This window comes from Haliotis cracherodii, unplaced genomic scaffold, assembly GCF_022045235.1.
Source record: "Haliotis cracherodii isolate W230 unplaced genomic scaffold, xgHalCrac1.p SCAF_21, whole genome shotgun sequence".
NCBI lineage: Eukaryota > Metazoa > Mollusca > Gastropoda > Lepetellida > Haliotidae > Haliotis > Haliotis cracherodii.
Genome location: NW_027266277.1, coordinates 10675825 through 10692283, shown reverse-complemented (window position 1 = coordinate 10692283; position 16459 = coordinate 10675825). Strand labels below are relative to the sequence as shown.

The 16459-nt window shown below is 42.3% G+C and overlaps 1 protein-coding gene across 1 annotated transcript in view; it reads left to right on the top strand.

Moving 5' to 3' along the window:
- The window catches only part of LOC139470805 (5'-3' exoribonuclease 1-like), a 76546-nt gene that overhangs the window by 13399 nt on the left and 46688 nt on the right, over positions 1 to 16459 (top strand). Inside the window, exons 4-12 of the mRNA XM_071253095.1 lie at positions 5020 to 5117; positions 6355 to 6464; positions 7438 to 7548; positions 10808 to 10896; positions 11626 to 11713; positions 12603 to 12774; positions 13420 to 13487; positions 15801 to 15932; positions 16085 to 16160. Coding sequence (XP_071109196.1) covers positions 5020 to 5117; positions 6355 to 6464; positions 7438 to 7548; positions 10808 to 10896; positions 11626 to 11713; positions 12603 to 12774; positions 13420 to 13487; positions 15801 to 15932; positions 16085 to 16160 — 944 coding nt within the window. The remainder of the gene's footprint in view (positions 1 to 5019; positions 5118 to 6354; positions 6465 to 7437; positions 7549 to 10807; positions 10897 to 11625; positions 11714 to 12602; positions 12775 to 13419; positions 13488 to 15800; positions 15933 to 16084; positions 16161 to 16459) is intronic.

The following is a 16459-nucleotide window of genomic DNA, read 5'->3' as shown; positions in this document are numbered from 1 at the left end:
GCGGCGTTCCTTGTGGCGGTGACGTGAGGTAGACGGGTAGGCGACATTCTCGCAATGTCCGCCGATCCCGAGCTGACCATCTTTCACCGGGACAGAGTCAGTATTCCCCTACTGGACTCTTACCGTCCCAAGGTCGCACACGCTTTCCACGTGACGGCTCCTATCGAGCTACCTGCTCTTTCACAGCCTTCCTCGTCGGGGACCTCTGCAAGAAATGCTCATGTCTTGGATGTCCTCAAGATTCTAAAGGTCTATATCAGCAGAACTATGGGTATCCGTAAGGATAATCAGTTATTCTGCTGTTACGGCGGTGGGAAGGCTGGCTCCCCTGCGAGCAAACAGTCTATTTCGAGGTGGATTGTCTACACTATTTGTATGGCCTATACACACAAAGGGAGGGACCCCCCTGAGGGGTTGAAGGTTGAAGGGGTCCAAAGCGTACACCGCGGCTCTGCCCATTTAGGAGATCTGCTCAGCGGCTATTTGGAGCCAGCCGAGCACGTTCATCAAGTATTACCAACTCGATAAACACTCTAAGGAGCGTGCTCGGTTCGGTCAAGCAGTACTCCGCACTGGACAGAACTCTACGTCTCTAGCCGATTGAGCCTTCGTGATCGTAAAGTTCTCTGTCATATATTAGTTTGGCTGAACGACGCCTTTTTTTATACGAAACTGGCGATCTATGACGTCATCTCTCAACGATCTCCACTCGTTTCCAAAAGCACTCGTTCGATACTACAGGGACCCTCTAGCCTGACTAAGGGATTCTCTATAGATTTCGAAGTCCCCGTAAAATTCACTTGTATACGGTGAAGAAAAAGGGGGGTGGGGGGGTGTATTTGAGTTCTCAATATTTACTAAAGTATAATTATCAACTTTGGTTCCGACCATGCCCTGTCTTCAGCCCCCGCCTCTCATCGGTGGAGATACACGATTTAATCAGAAAGAGAATTTTACAAACCTGTAGAGGTTATGAATTCTCTGATGAAATCCTCCTGGGGGCACGGCCACCCACCGCCCAACATACCACCTGCAAGAAGACATATGGAAAGTGAATTGGGTGTGAGTTGCTTCCCTTGGCGTTTGGCGCCTAAATAGGGAGAGGCCCTGTTTGGGTGGTCGTACATCATACACAAAAAAACGTTGTTTCTCTTTCTGATTATATCCTTCTTGGGGCACTTATTGCATTTTCCTTGCTCAAGAAAATCTACATGACATAGTTGTAACCATTTTCCTTAATAAAAAATGTTACCACACAAAAAACTTCGTTTTTGTATGATATACGACCACCCTTACGGGGCCTCACCCCCAACGGCGCCTCACGCCAGGGGGAGCAACTCTCACCCAAATCACTTTCCTTATGTCATCTGTAAGAGACAGACGTGTTGATTTTTCACACAAGACAAAAATCAGAGAAATCGATCATTCGAAAGAACCATGGCTGACCAAACTGTATGTATGGTACATCTCTTTCATTGCAAAGGCGTAATACCTCGCATTGTGAAGTTATAGAGTTGTAATTGCACAATACTGGCTTCGCGGAGGGATTCGACAAACGTTCAGTACGATAGATAGGCCTGCTATGCGCCCTGGTGTGTCGATAGAGGGATTGCAGATCTTTTTTTTTCTGCAGATCTCGTATCCGTGCTTGAGTTTCTCCAGTCGCGACTAGATGACGGCCTGGCTGCATCAACAGTCCGAGGGTACTCTACAGCTATCGCAGCTTTTCACATCCCTGTCGACGGGGCACTTCTGCGTGCACACCCATTAGTGCAGCGCTTTTTAGCAGGTGTGGACAGGATCCGACCGCCAGTCCCCCTTGGGACTTGTCAATCATTCTCGATTGGCTGTCCGGTCCTTCCTTTCGGGATCTATCGTCTCTCTCTCTTCAGCTGTTGAGCTGGGAGACGGCGTTTCTTGTGGTGGTAATGTCCGGCAGACGGGTAGGCGACATTCGTGTTATGTCAGCCGATCCCGAAATAACTGTCTTCCATGCGGTCGATAAATATCACCGGGACAGAGTCAGTTTTCGACTACCGGACTCTAACCGTCAAAGGGTCGCACATGCTTCCACGTGAACGGCTCCCATTGAGCTACCTGCTCTTTCACAGCCTTCCTCGTCGGGGACCACTGCCAGACATGCTCATGTCTTGGATGTCCGCACGACCCTCAAGGCCTATTTCAGCAGAACTATTGGTGTCCGTAAGGATAACCAACTATTTTGCTGTTATGGCGGTAGGAAGGCTAGCTCACCTGCGAGCAAACAATCTATCTCGAGGTGGATAGTTTCAACCATTTGTACAGCGTATACGCTTACAGGCAGGGACCCCCCTACCAGGTTGAAGGCTCATTAGGTTAGAGCAGTGACTGCGTCAAAAGCGTACGCCGCGGCTCTGCCAATTGAGCAGATCTGCTCCGCGGCTATTTGGAGCCAGCCGAGCACGATTCATCAAACCTTACCAACTCGACAAACACTCAAGCGAGCGTACTTGGTTTGGTCAGTCAGTTCTCCGAACTGGGCAACGTTCTAATCTCTAGCCGATTGAGTATTCGAGATTTTAGACAGTCCTCCGGTTATACGGCTCAGTAATGGTCCGGATTTTATCTTCTGCGGTCGATAAATATCAGTCCTTACTACTCGATAATACTCGTATTTTGCACACGCACTCCTTCGATCCTCGGGGACCCTCTTGCCTAGCTCAGCCCTGGTTATGGTCTCTCGTGATCTACGCCCCTATATCACTTGTTCAAAAAAAGTGGGGGGTGGGGGGATGGGGGGTGGGGTGGGGGTTGGAGGTGTTTCAAGTTCTCAACTTATGACAAGCCGCAAAAACAGGCTTTATCATAATATATGGTCGACCACGCCCTGTCTCTAGCCCCCGCCTTTCGACGGTGGTGCCTCACGATAAGGTTGGTTCCATTTATTGAACTCAATATTTTATTCTGTTGAATAATCAAATACGATGTATTTATTTAGGCCTGTTGCTGACAGATGCCACTTCCTAGATTATCTTTGGGAGTCTGTCTTGATGCAATAAGTGCCCGAAGGAGGATTTAATCAGAAAGAGAATTTTACAAACCTGTAGAGGTTATGAATTCTCTGATGAAATCTTCCTTGGGGCACGGCCACCCACCTCCCCACATTCCGTCAGCATTTGACATATGGAAAGTGATTTGGGTGAGAGTTGCTCCCCCTAGCGTGAGGCGCCGTTGGGGGTGAGGCCCCGTAAGGGTGGTCGTGTATCATACAAAAACGAAGTTTTTTGTGTGGTAACATTTTTTATTAAGGAAAATGGTTACAACTATGTCATGTAGATTTTCTTGAGCAAGGAAAATGCAATAAGTGCCCCAAGGAGGATTTCATCAGAGAATTCATAACCTCTACAGGTTTGTAAAAAAATTTTGTGTGGTAATATTTGATTAGGAACAAAATAGTTACAACATGTCATGTAGATTTTCTGTAGCCTGGAAAATGCAATAAGTGCCCCAAGGAGGATTTCATCAGAGAATTCATAACCTCTACAGGTTTGTAAAAATTTGCTGTACCAGCTGTGTACAGAGTTGCATCCTTTAGTAGTCGTGGGACAATACACTAATACATTGGTGGATCGTGAATTTTTTTGCTTCTCGATACAAGTATCGATCACAACCACACACAGAGTAAAAACTGTTGATTCTTACCTTAAATGTATTCTTTGATAAATGTTTCCACCAAACTAGTGAAAATTAGTAGTGAAAAACATACATACTTTCCTCCATTGCGCCATACTTGACACTGCCAACTGAATCCTAATATTGCATGTTTGATTCTCACATTTGCCCTGATTATTTCTTTCTTTGGTTTCATCAAAGTGGTAAACATCTCAGACCTGCATCATTTCGGGCTTTCCTCCCACATAAAGCTGAGAAGCCATGATATAACTGGAATACTGTTAAAAGCGGTGTTAAACCCAACTCACCCACTAACTCACTCACACTCAAATTTCACATTAGTACTGCCCAAGTTTCTTATCACCCGTTTGTTTACCGAAATTCCCTGAAGGGGTACGGTGTAATTTTTTTCTGCGCATAATATTCGACAAATCTTTTTTCCAAAATACTGAATCCACTAGAAGGGGGCGCGCATTATACTTGGGTCAGCACTATACTCAAGAAAATACGGTATATAAAAGTACCCAGTCTCTAAACAACCCTGCACACTTAAATGTACCCAGCAACAACTCTTCATGAGACTTCTAAAACATCACCAGTTCCGTTCATGACATCAGTGAAAGACTCATTTATGGTTTTAAGACTCTGTGGGTACTTTTTAGACTCCTCTAAGTACCCGGGTACATCGTAGTGCCACGTGTACAAGGTGTGTCGACAACGACCCAGCACATGATTCCGAGCTCACAACTGGTTCCAAGCCTTAGTACCATTACCAATAACAGAAGGAAAATATCAGGCAGTGGCCCTTAGCAATTACTGTGTCAGAGGCATCCTTTAGGGAAACAGTAATGTTTTTGTTTTGATAGTTTGATTTTATTTTGTCCTTATTCTGGAAAGTACAGAAAAATCCCACCAAAAACAGGATTTAGGTTGCGATTGTGTAACTGTGATATTGCTAACAACAGTATCAAAACTAGGAGGTTATTTACACTTATTTTGTGTCATCCATGTTTATTCTAGAAATGTGCTTGAAAACTTGTCAGCAGTATCTTTAATATGGGCATCTTTTTGAGGCAACGTCCACTAGCCTTTTGATCAAAGTCTTTTTAAACCCCTCGCCGATTGCCTGTGTTTGTCTGTCAGGGATGAAATCGTGAATGTTTTCGCTATCTGATCAACTAGGTCGTTGTCTATCGTAGTCACCATCTTTATGAAACCATACAAGATGACAGCGATCTGATTGGATATTGTGTTTTCATTACAAGGGGCACAACTCAAGGGTAGAAACTGGGCATTGATATAGGCTAGTGGACAGGCTTGCATCGGGAATATGATATGTGTGTTGATAAAAGTTTTTTTCCAATCCAGATCAGCACGTGAAGCTGAAGATTTGATAAAGAAAGCGCAGGAAAAAGGAGAAGTTTTGCCAACTGAGAAGAGATTTGACTCCAACTGTATCACTCCAGGTATGTTGGATGACTGGGATAGCACAATGAAGTACATACACTGTATCATAGATAGCATCTCATTGCTAGTCACAGAGGCCAGGGCGTGGTGGCCCAGTGGTCAAATGTTAGCTTGTCGTACCAAACACACAGGTTTGATTCCTCACAGGGATTGCCTAGGTTGACACCATGGTTTGGCACTTGGGCTACGGATGTATGTACGTATTTGCGTATCCAGCATCTAGTCATCTACCATCGGACGAGTGGGTCTGGGTGTATGTACTGTACACTAGGGGTAGTGAAAACACCATAAAGACCTGTAAACATTGTTGGTCCAACCCGGTCACTAGCGGGATACGACCTCAGCACCTGTTGCCTGCTAGGCTGCAGCTTTAGACCACTTGCCCACCCTGCCCCATGTTATGGTGTACATGATGTATTTGAGAGATTAGAAACACACTAAGATAATTTGAATTAGCTCACCTAATCAGTGTTAAAAATTAACTGAGAATCAGATCAATGATTTGGCTTCTATAGTATTTGAATCTTAGAACCAACTTAAGTTCAACTTTTAACATCAGGATTATGATAAGACCCTTTTATTTTCATGCAAGTAGCTTATGAATTAGCTTTAATATATTTCACTTCTGTCCTGAAATTTCTGAGTTTCATAATGATTAAAAAAATAAAAGAATTGGTTCTCAGGCAGTGACTTCAGAAAATAGACTGTTTTTCTTTTCTTTCTTGCTTGTTCAGTTTACTATGTAACCAAATAAACAGTTGTATGCCATCAACCACCGAAAGGACCTCCCTACATAAACAAACACACAAGCTCTTATTGCCACCATAACCTCAACACGAGATACACAATAAAGCAGTGCACATGTAAAGGGAAGTAACTCTGTGCTATAATGGATCGCATTGTTTTTGAGGATTAGGATTATTTATTTTTTTGGAAATGGAAATATAAACGAAACGTGAGGCAGACTTTATGATGATGCGGGCGGTGCCTGAGAACCCAAACTATATTTTTTAGCCTAATGATTTTTTCAGTTTTGTGCAAGTAATCATGGTCACTGTCCAGGTTTTCCATTGGCAGATAATATATGCTAATGCAGTTATGGTTGTAATTTATATGTACATTTTATTTCATGTACATTTCTAATAATTTAGGTTTCAATGTGACATTGAATTTGGCATGTTTATGTAAAAATAATAATACTGATAAGATGAAGTGTCGTCTTTTTCTGAATGACAGGAACGGAGTTCATGGTGAAACTACAAGAACAACTGAAGTACTTTGTGGTACAGAAAGTTACAACAGACCCCTTGTGGCAGGGACCTGAGATTTACTTGTCTGGTCACGAGGTGAGTTCCGTCATTATTGTATCAAATACTGTAAATGTGGAAATTAGTGCGTCTCCAAATTAATACGACTGACCCCTAGCCAAAAATGCGACTCAATATCAATGCAACTCACCTTACCTTAATCCAAACTTACCTTAAACTTACAGTTAATTTACTGACAAACAGTCATTTTGACATGAACTTTTAGAATGATAAGAAATAGACTGAACATGAATCTGATTATTGTTTTGGATGGTTAACTCTATCATTGTCTCTACTTGATACAAGCAATACAGTATAACATTAGTTTCCTTGTACATGCTATTGGATATTTGCAGCTTTGTGGCCCACCCTTGTCTAGTAATGACCCAACTGGTGTTATATACTATGGGGCCTAGATGGGCCAGTTGTCTGAGGCAGACTGTACTGAGTTGCATGCCTCAGACATGCAGTGACCCAATTGGTGTTATATACTATGGAGCCTAGATGGGCCAGTTGTCTGAGGCAGACTGCAGAGTTGCATGCCTCAGACATGCAGTGACCCAATTTGTCTGTTATACTATGGGGCCTAGATGGGCCAGTTGTCTGATGCAGACTGCAGAGTTGCATGCCTCAGACATGCAGTGACCCAATAGGTCTGTTATACTATGGGACGTAGATGGGCCAGTTGTCTACATTGCACCCTACCCATACTTGTGGGTTTCACCAAAGTGATAAACGCCTGAGATCTGCATCACTTTCAGCTTTCCACCCACATGAAGCTGACGACTATTATGTTACTGCAATACTGAATAAAGAAGCATAAAACGCAAAAGACTGCCTCATTTTGGTGAACCATGATTTTAATATATTTTACTTGATATTATATAGATAGCTCCTGAAGACTTATCTTTATCCTCTGTGGGTTATCCCTGCTTTTCTGACATGATACATGATATTGTGTGTATTATTGATTTCCACTCCTGAGTCTAAGTATTTGTGCGTATTGTTTCAGACCCCTGGCGAGGGAGAACACAAGGTCATGGACTTCATTCGTTATGAAAAATCACAGCCAGGTTACGACCCTAACACACGCCACTGTCTCTATGGCCTGGATGCTGATCTTGTAAGTTGTCATTTGTATACGCCTCCACTTTTAATAGAGATATGTTTAACTTTCTGTGATACACAAAACCAATTCTCATAATTTATGAATCTCACACTATGCATTCCTCTTTACTCTTCAATCCTGGTGTGGAAACATCCTAGAACCAAGTTTCCAGCTTCAACAAACAACTCACCTCAACACATCGCATGCATTACTGCTATCACCACTCTGTTCATGGGTCACGAACCACTGCAATGCTGCCTTGCCATCCCGTGCGACTGGAGCCCTAGCGATGCGACCCCTAGTGATCCGATCACCTGATAATCCCTTCATCACTTTTTACAGTCATCCCGGGGGCGGTCGGGTAGCCTAGTGGTTAAAGTGTTCGCTCGTGACGCCAAAGACCCGGGTTTTATTCCCAACATAAGTACAATGGTGTCCCATTTGTGGTGTCCCCCGTGATATTGCTGGAATATCGCTAAAAGCGGCGTAAAGCCATACTCAATCACTCACTTACAGTCGTCCCGCATTCAGCAGACTACCATACCGTATCATCAACTGATGTGTTAATGTTATTCGAGGGATATGCCTAGGTTGTCAGCCGACAGTCACATCTCCCTACCTGTGAATGTCCCAGGATTTCGCGGCACCCTGCTGGTTGCTGATGATATCTCTCCTCTCCTATGTTTGTCAGATCCTATCCCTCGTTGGCTCTTGACTGATGCATCGTCACTCTAGGGTTTGACAGCTCTCAACAGATTGACATCACTCGAGAAATCGGCAATCGATGGATCAACGCACATTGACAGATTTACATGACTCGAGAGTTGGACAGTCATCGATGGTTCGACTGTCGATAGCTCATCATAGTTTGATCATCCTGAGCACCGTACATTGATGGTTCACGAGTGATTGACAGTCATCGTTAGATCGATGTGGCTCGACGACCTTGGATTGTTCAACAGGGATTAAAAGAACGTTCTCAGTCTCAGGATCGTCGTCTATGCATCATCACTAAGATGACCTGGAGCGGGATCTACATATGGATTGCTGTGGTCTTTTTTGCTGGAACCATCTGGTCCAAGATCAAGGTACAGTTCATAGATCTTGTATTCTGATGACCTGCATGGTGCTCTTCTTCAGGAGACAATATGACAGTCAAGATAAGGATTGTCATCATCAACCTTGCTCATCAATCCTATGGGTTTGGAGACATTATTACAGTCTAGATCACATCAGACTCTCAGTCTTATTTTCAAGCTTTTGTACAGATCATGTCTACTGCTTTTATTATTCCACATGATACTTCTACAAGAGTACTTTCACCCTCACCATGGAAGCGTTCAGCCAGTAATGAACCTACATAGATTAGACAGGGAGGATTGGCGGGAGCGTTCTCCGAACCCGTGCCGTGAGGTTCTGTGGAGATGCCACATTCATGAAAGTGATCATCACCAGTCTCAAGATCAATACCCTTGTCTAAACAAGGAAGATTTTCACAACATAAGAACGCTGGATTAGATGATTGACAGAGTCATCATGTGCTATTCCTGTTTGGGATCGTCATTCACAACCTTTGTTATTTTCACCAAACCCCAGCTATTGTTATTGCGGTTATATCTGAGGATTGGTCGTTAAAGATCAAGAATATACCCCTCTCGGGATAGACATCGACTGGGCTCTTCAAACTTTCATCAGTACGATCAGCAGAGATTCATCGAATGTCAACTTTTTCAAGATTTATTTTCAACTATAACAAAGATCAACTTGCTACTGCACCATTCACACATTCTACAGTGAACTGACGATGAACTAGGATCCAGATTTTCCAATTGGTGGCTCATCTTCACATTCAAGTATGAGACGGACACATTCAAGAGATTCACAATATGATCATAGATGCTCTATTGCGATCGGATCATCCATCCCTATGGGAATGACAACTCAAACTGTCGGCCTGTTATTGACCAGATACAACAATCTGAGAAACTATTGAGATTCATCTCACCCAGACAGGACTAGGGAATAGGAAGCACAATGCACTAGCCATCTCTTGGGAAGAACTTCAGCTACTTTTGCTTGTGCCCTTCTGACCAGCAAGGAGCTGACTGTGCACATCTTTACCGAACACCCAACCTTTCCCTCTTTGCAACCGGATTCAACTCATTACCAGGCACACTTCATCTTTGTGTTTGGCACATCTCCAGAAATCTCTCACAGCCAAGGGTTATTCTCGGAAGGTGGCTCGGACTAACACTAAGGTGCATTGCACTTCTTCTAAAGCTTGGTGCGATCACAAGTGGAAGGCAGTTGAAGACTTTTGTTCAGATATTTCATCACCGACCACTGTGTCTCGTCAACAAATAGCTGAATACCTTAAACATTTACACATTACCAAGAAGTTAGAAGGCTCCACTTCAGCTACTATTTGTCTGCGATAAATTCCATCAGTGCCACAACTAAGGATTCCAGGTCTCTTCTGTTGCGGAGCTGACTTACAGTAACAAGGCACCTCCCTTCATCAGGTAACGGGAGCACTTATACGACGTCCAGGGGATGGCAATGATCACTTTACTTTGAACGCTACAATCTTTCAAACCAAAGATTTAGATTAAACTACGGTTGTAACGAACTCAAAGGGACCACTCATTTTAGTTCACTCTAACCGCAGTTCGTTATAAGCATATATACAGCATATGTACAGCAAGTATACAGCAAATGCACAGGGATCAAAAACATTTCGTTACATCCATCAATTTGTTTTGAGCATGTACGTTATAAAAGTAGTTTACTGTACATATATTCAGCTTTGTCTACTGGATACAGCTTCAACTTCTTCCCACAACAGTCTCAGACATTGATCAGAATTTCTCCTGAATTTGACTTATCAACTTTACACTCTTGTAGACAGCCTAATTTAAATCTGCAACCTGTTCTTCAGCAGCCCATTACACTTCGCCAATAGCAAGTGCTCTTGGGACTGCTCACGTCAGCCTACGACCTGATGAACAGGGGTTGGTTGCATATACACCCGATCCAACAGTTCTGCATCCCTCTACAATAAATGTCAATAATGTTGCTTGGTTTTGTGTCATTAATCAGAAGAACATGTGCCTGTTGCTTCTTCTTTTATTACTCTTTCATATAGAATTATTGAAATGTACGCTTCGAGAATTGAGGAACATTCAGAAGAGTCTCATTTGTTTGTTGTATCTGCTGTTTTAACTTGAGATGTGAGCAGCCATTGTAGAATTCTACTATGTTATTCCTGTTTCAGATTGTATTGGGTTTGGCAACACATGAACCTCATTTTTCTCTCCTCCGTGAAGAAGTCCGATTTGGTGGAAGGAAAGAGAGGAACAAGAGGTGAGATGTTAGCAGTAACTGTATCACTAGTACCATTCTACGGTCTACTATTTCGCTTTTTATCTTCATTTGAGCTAGGGGTCACAAGTGGCCAAGTCGTCTAAAGCGCCGCGATTCCCTGTGCAGAGTTGCGTCCCTTGGGCATGCTAGAATACTGTGATTGTGGGTTTGAAACCCGGTTCGCCCCGATTATGTTTCTAGGTTTGTCAGCACCATACCCGTGCTCGCGGCTTTCACTGAAGTGGTAAACGTCTGAGACCTGCATCACTTCGGGCTTTCCTCCCACATTAAGCTGACGCCCCTTGTTATAACTGGACTACTGTTAGAAGCAGCGTTAAACCCAACTCACTCACTCATTTGAGCTATTTTGCAAATCACCAGCAAAATGTAAGAAATTAAGTACCCTATATTTGAATAGACAACATGGTAGTGATTTTAACGAGCAAAAAACAAAAGACACTAAAAATGATACTTGTTGTTACCCTGCCTGATGCTCAGCATTAAGGGAAGTCAGTATTCTGTGTCTGAGTGTGTAATTCCGGACTATTACAAGCGGACACACTCGACTATGTAAGTGCAATGACCTTGAACACGTTGTTAAACTCAATTTTACCTCACCTCCTGACAACTGAATGTTTCCACTAATGATCTCATCTCATCACGTGTAGATAGATCACAATTGATTAATGTCACATTGTTTGAATATGAATTTGTTTGACATTTTCCCAGACCGTCAACACCAGAAGAAACAACGTTTCATCTCCTCCATCTGTCCCTTCTCAGGGAATATCTGGATTATGAGTTCGCTGCTGTCAAAGTGAGTGGGCATGTCTCAACTAATATCAGTTCTGTGCAATTGAGCTCCTTTGAAGCCTGGGTCTAAATATAGTCATTAGTATCATGTGAAATCGCTTTGTGCGGATTGGGCCAAATAGTTCCCCAATACCCCAAGTCTGTGTTAAGGTATGGGATTTATGATCACCTCAGCGCAAAGATCGCTTTGAACAATGGCACCCAGACCAGTGAGCTTGGTAAGGGTTGGGTATGACTTGGCTCACTGGGTGTCACTGTACCCCGGATGCCAAGCTCCTTCCCTGCTCATAACACACGTCACTGCCTAAAGAGTGGATGTGGCCAATACAAGAATTTTGAAATCTGCCGTCTAACCTCAAATGTAGTGACCTTAGTATTTTTGTGTTAGTCTTTGGGAATGCTATCATAGTGAATTTCAAAAAGGTTTACGACTGACTTATTATTTCCCAGATAAACGTTGGTTTTGTTTAATCAAATTGGTTTGAGATTGCAGGATAAAGGAAAAGCATCTATCTTCCCTCTTATATTCTTTCTGAGTCAGTTACTTAATATGGGTAGATGAAATGAAATAGAAATTCAAATGAACAAGCAAAGAAAATAATTTAGGTGGGGGAAGAGTATTGGCTGTCCTGACAGTCATCACTTGTCACAATCGTCAGTCGGTTGAAAGTTCAACTCCATGCAAGGTTGTGGCCACCTGTGACTGGTAGCAGCAATAGTGTAGAGAGCTGCTGTAACAGGCGGTGACCTGTAAAGCCCACCAGGATATAACTGGAATATTGCTCACTGTGATGCTGAACACCATTCACAAACTCACTGGTTTTTTAAAATAGCATTGACTCAATTAAACACTGTAAACTCAACATTTTCAAATTTATGTTTCACGTTTCCAGAAAAAGAACCTGCCCTTTCCTTATGACATAGAGTGCATTATAGACGACTGGATTCTCATGGGATTCCTGGTGGGCAATGATTTCATCCCACATCTGCCTAACCTCCACATCAACCATGACGCATTACCATACCTCTGGCGGACATATGAAGAGGTGTTGCCATCACTGGATGGTATGTTAGGCAGAGACACCTCACTTTTTTTGTGCAAATTGTGTGAATGCCGGTGGAGCAGCACATGCTTACCCTTTTCGCAAACCCCTGGTGTCATCACTGCCATTTGGTGATCCATTCATATAGGCTTAAATGTTCTGTAACTTCTTTTAAGTAGCATACTACACCAAACCAAATGTATTGATATCAGTCTGGAAATGCATGGTGGTAGCCAATGATTTCTTGCACTTCCTGGAAAAGATGAAGGGATTGCTTCTGTTTTGGTTTGAAAACTGTTTTCTTGTTTCCTTCGATTTTTCAACTTTATGATTTCATTGTCCTTTTAGACCCATGAAGATCCGGGGTAGAATAGGTCTTCAGCAACCCATGCTTGCCATAAAAGGCGACTATGCTTGTAGTAAGAGGCGACTAATGGCATTGGGTGGTCAGGCTTGCTGACTTGGTTGATGCATGTCATCGATCCCAATTGTGTGGATTGATGCTCATGGTGCTCATACAATCACTGGATTGTCTGGTCCAGACTTCATTATTTACAGACCGCCGTCATATAGCTGTAATATTGCTTAGTGTGGCGTTAAACAACAAACAAACATTGTACTTTGACATTGTTGCTTTTGTCAAATTTTCAAAATATTGTTTTCACAGGTTATTTGAATGAGGGTGGCCATTTAAATTTGAGAAGATTTGAGAAATATCTTGAGGCTCTGGCAAAGGTAAGTTTGTTCTTGCAGTAACAGCATCTGCTTAGTTTAGAGATCCATTCAGTGTGCACAGATCATTTGTGATTCTTGGGCACAGGTGTCTCAGTCATCTAAGGCACCACAATTTGCAGTGCTAACCCTGGGTTCGAATCCTAGTTCACCCTGATGATTTGGTTTGCTAGCACCATCCCTGTGGTTGTGGGTATCACTGAAGTTGTAAACACACTATGATTCACCAGAAATACTGTTCAAAGTGGCGTTGAACCAAACTCACTCACTCACCCTTTTGTTTTTGCAGTCTTAGATGATATGGGATAGACACCCAATATAATATAGAATATAACCCAACTAGTCCACAGTTCAAGTCAGACAAGTGGTTCATTTTCAATCCTCTCTGGCTAAATAAACAAGATGGAAGTCAATGAGCACCTATATTCAACACAGCGACTGCAATATTTTTTGTGCAACAACTTATTTGCTCTCCGTATTACATAATATCAGGCAATGGAATATTGGTGTGTGTGACATTAAACACCAAGCAAACAATAGTTGACTCAAAATAGACTCCCATCACAACTAGGGCTGTGTTTTGGCCTGGATTTTGTATTGCAATATATTGCCATACTTTAACATTGTTTAACTTGTATTTACATTTTCATGAGTTAATCAGAGTTATACCCTGTATAAATGTCAGATACCATCAGTCAGTGTCCCTTATTTGGGACGATGTCGAAATCATCTACCATTTTGTATCCCAGTAACGATCAAGGGAGATAATACGGTCGCATAGTAGCACAAGCTCCTTCCCCGCGAGTGACACCTTCGGTATAGAGAGCTCTGCGAACGGGCTACCGCTGTGAGGAGCTTGATAGTAGTGATGTGTACACGCTAATTGATAAAAAAGATCGTCAGGCAAGTTGTATCAGAAAGATACTATTTTCCATCTCCATATTGATTAGGAACACATAAATATACTTATCTATATTTGCCCCAATATATTGCTGCATTTACAACTGTATCGCAATACATATTGCTGAAGATTTGCACCACAATATACCGGTGTACCGGTAATACCGCACACCCTCAATCACTACTTCCACTATCAGCCATATATATTCAGGGGTCATGGAGGAACATACAAATATGTGAAGTACTGACAATGACAGACTTGTGGCTATATCTGACCATGATGATATTGATATTTTCAGCCAATCATGATCAATGGTAGAAATTAGGGCTGGAATGATCCCATATTATTAGTTATGGTGTCTTTAGTTGCCGTATCAGTTAGCAGAAAAATATTGAGCGAGGCGTCAGCCAAACCTTGTTGACAATTTTAACTATAATCTTTATCAATAAAGTCACAAACGTGATCTAAAAAAACAGATTTATGTCTTTGCACATCACAATCAATGATAGTAAAACACAAAACTGTGTCAGATAATGAATTTCGGTACCAGAATTTTCATGTGAAATATGTCAGGTGGGTGTTGGAAAATCCAAGATGAATGTTACTGATGGTATACAGTCTCATATTAGGTCAGTATCACTATCAACCATCTTGGATTTTTGCTGATGTTTTTGGGACTCATGTGGGGTTGGTAGTTCTGCTCTCTGATTGGTCAATCTCACTTTGAGGCATAATAAAACCCACTGTAGGTCTCAAGAGATGGGTATAAAATTGCCGATTGGGAATTGTTTTACCAGAGCCTTAGCAAAAACTCTTTTGATAAACATAAAACATTCTGATCACACATACACTGAAGTTGACTGAAGCTTTGTGTTTAGCAAAACATATGAACATCAGAAGGAATTTGTGTGTAGTGAGAAAGAAATGCAAATGTCAATGACTTGTAGTGTAGCCATGGACTTATACTGTTATTGTCATTTAACAATGTATCACATGACTAACCATGGATCTGAGTGCTCCTATGGTACCAGGGTCCTACTCGGGATCCACCCAACCAATAGATAATATTTGCAGTCTAGCGTGACAGGTTAGAATATTAATTAATTTGTTTGTTTGTTTTTGTTCTTTAATGCCACACTCAGCAATATTCCAGCTATATGACAGCGTTCTGTAAATAATCAAGGCAGGACCAGACAATCCGGTGATTGACATCCATTTACCCGATCGGGATACAATGACATGCATCAACCAAGTCAGTGAGCCTGACCACTCTATCCCGTTAGATGCCTCTTACGACAAGCATGGGTTGCTGAAGACCAATTCTACCCCAGTTCTTCACGGGTTATATTAATTTGTAACCATATCATGATCTTTTCTTGTTCATGACACTAATCATTTACTAAATGAACTTTCAGTTTGACATTGAGAAGTTCAGTGACCAGTTCACAGACATGAAGTGGATGGAGAGCCGGCTGGGAAAGAAGCACGTCAACGAGGCAGCAGCCAGAGCAGCCCAGGAGGAGGAGCGGAGAAAAGAGAGGAAAAAGGTGACAGTCTTGCGATTTGTGTCCATATACGATATCTTGTCCTGAAGTTTGTCCATCAAGAACATTGATTAAGACGAACATTATAGGATGTAATTCCCTGAATTATCCTTGTCTGTTGTCATGGTTACGTGTATTGTTTTTTTATGTTGCAGTCTTTCAACGATACAAATCCATTTGCTGCACTGGAGGGTGTGATAGATGAGTTTGATCCCAGTCTGTCAGATTCTGGTGAGTAGAAACCGGCACTGTGTGAGGTGAAAGGATGGTTAACATCACGTTTGAAGATTATTGCACTTATATGCAGGGATGAGAATCTTCCGTGGATTCGCAAATTTCCGAGAATTTTAGTGACCACAAAATGGTTAAAATCTGATGGCTTCCCCCAGTTTATGGACCACGCTCCATTCCAAAGATATTTCAGCTGAAAACAAAAATATCCATTCTCGTCCCTGTATATGGCAACGTGCATCCACATGTACATGCGTGCATGCAAGCATGCATACTTGAACTAGTCCGGACTAAGGTGT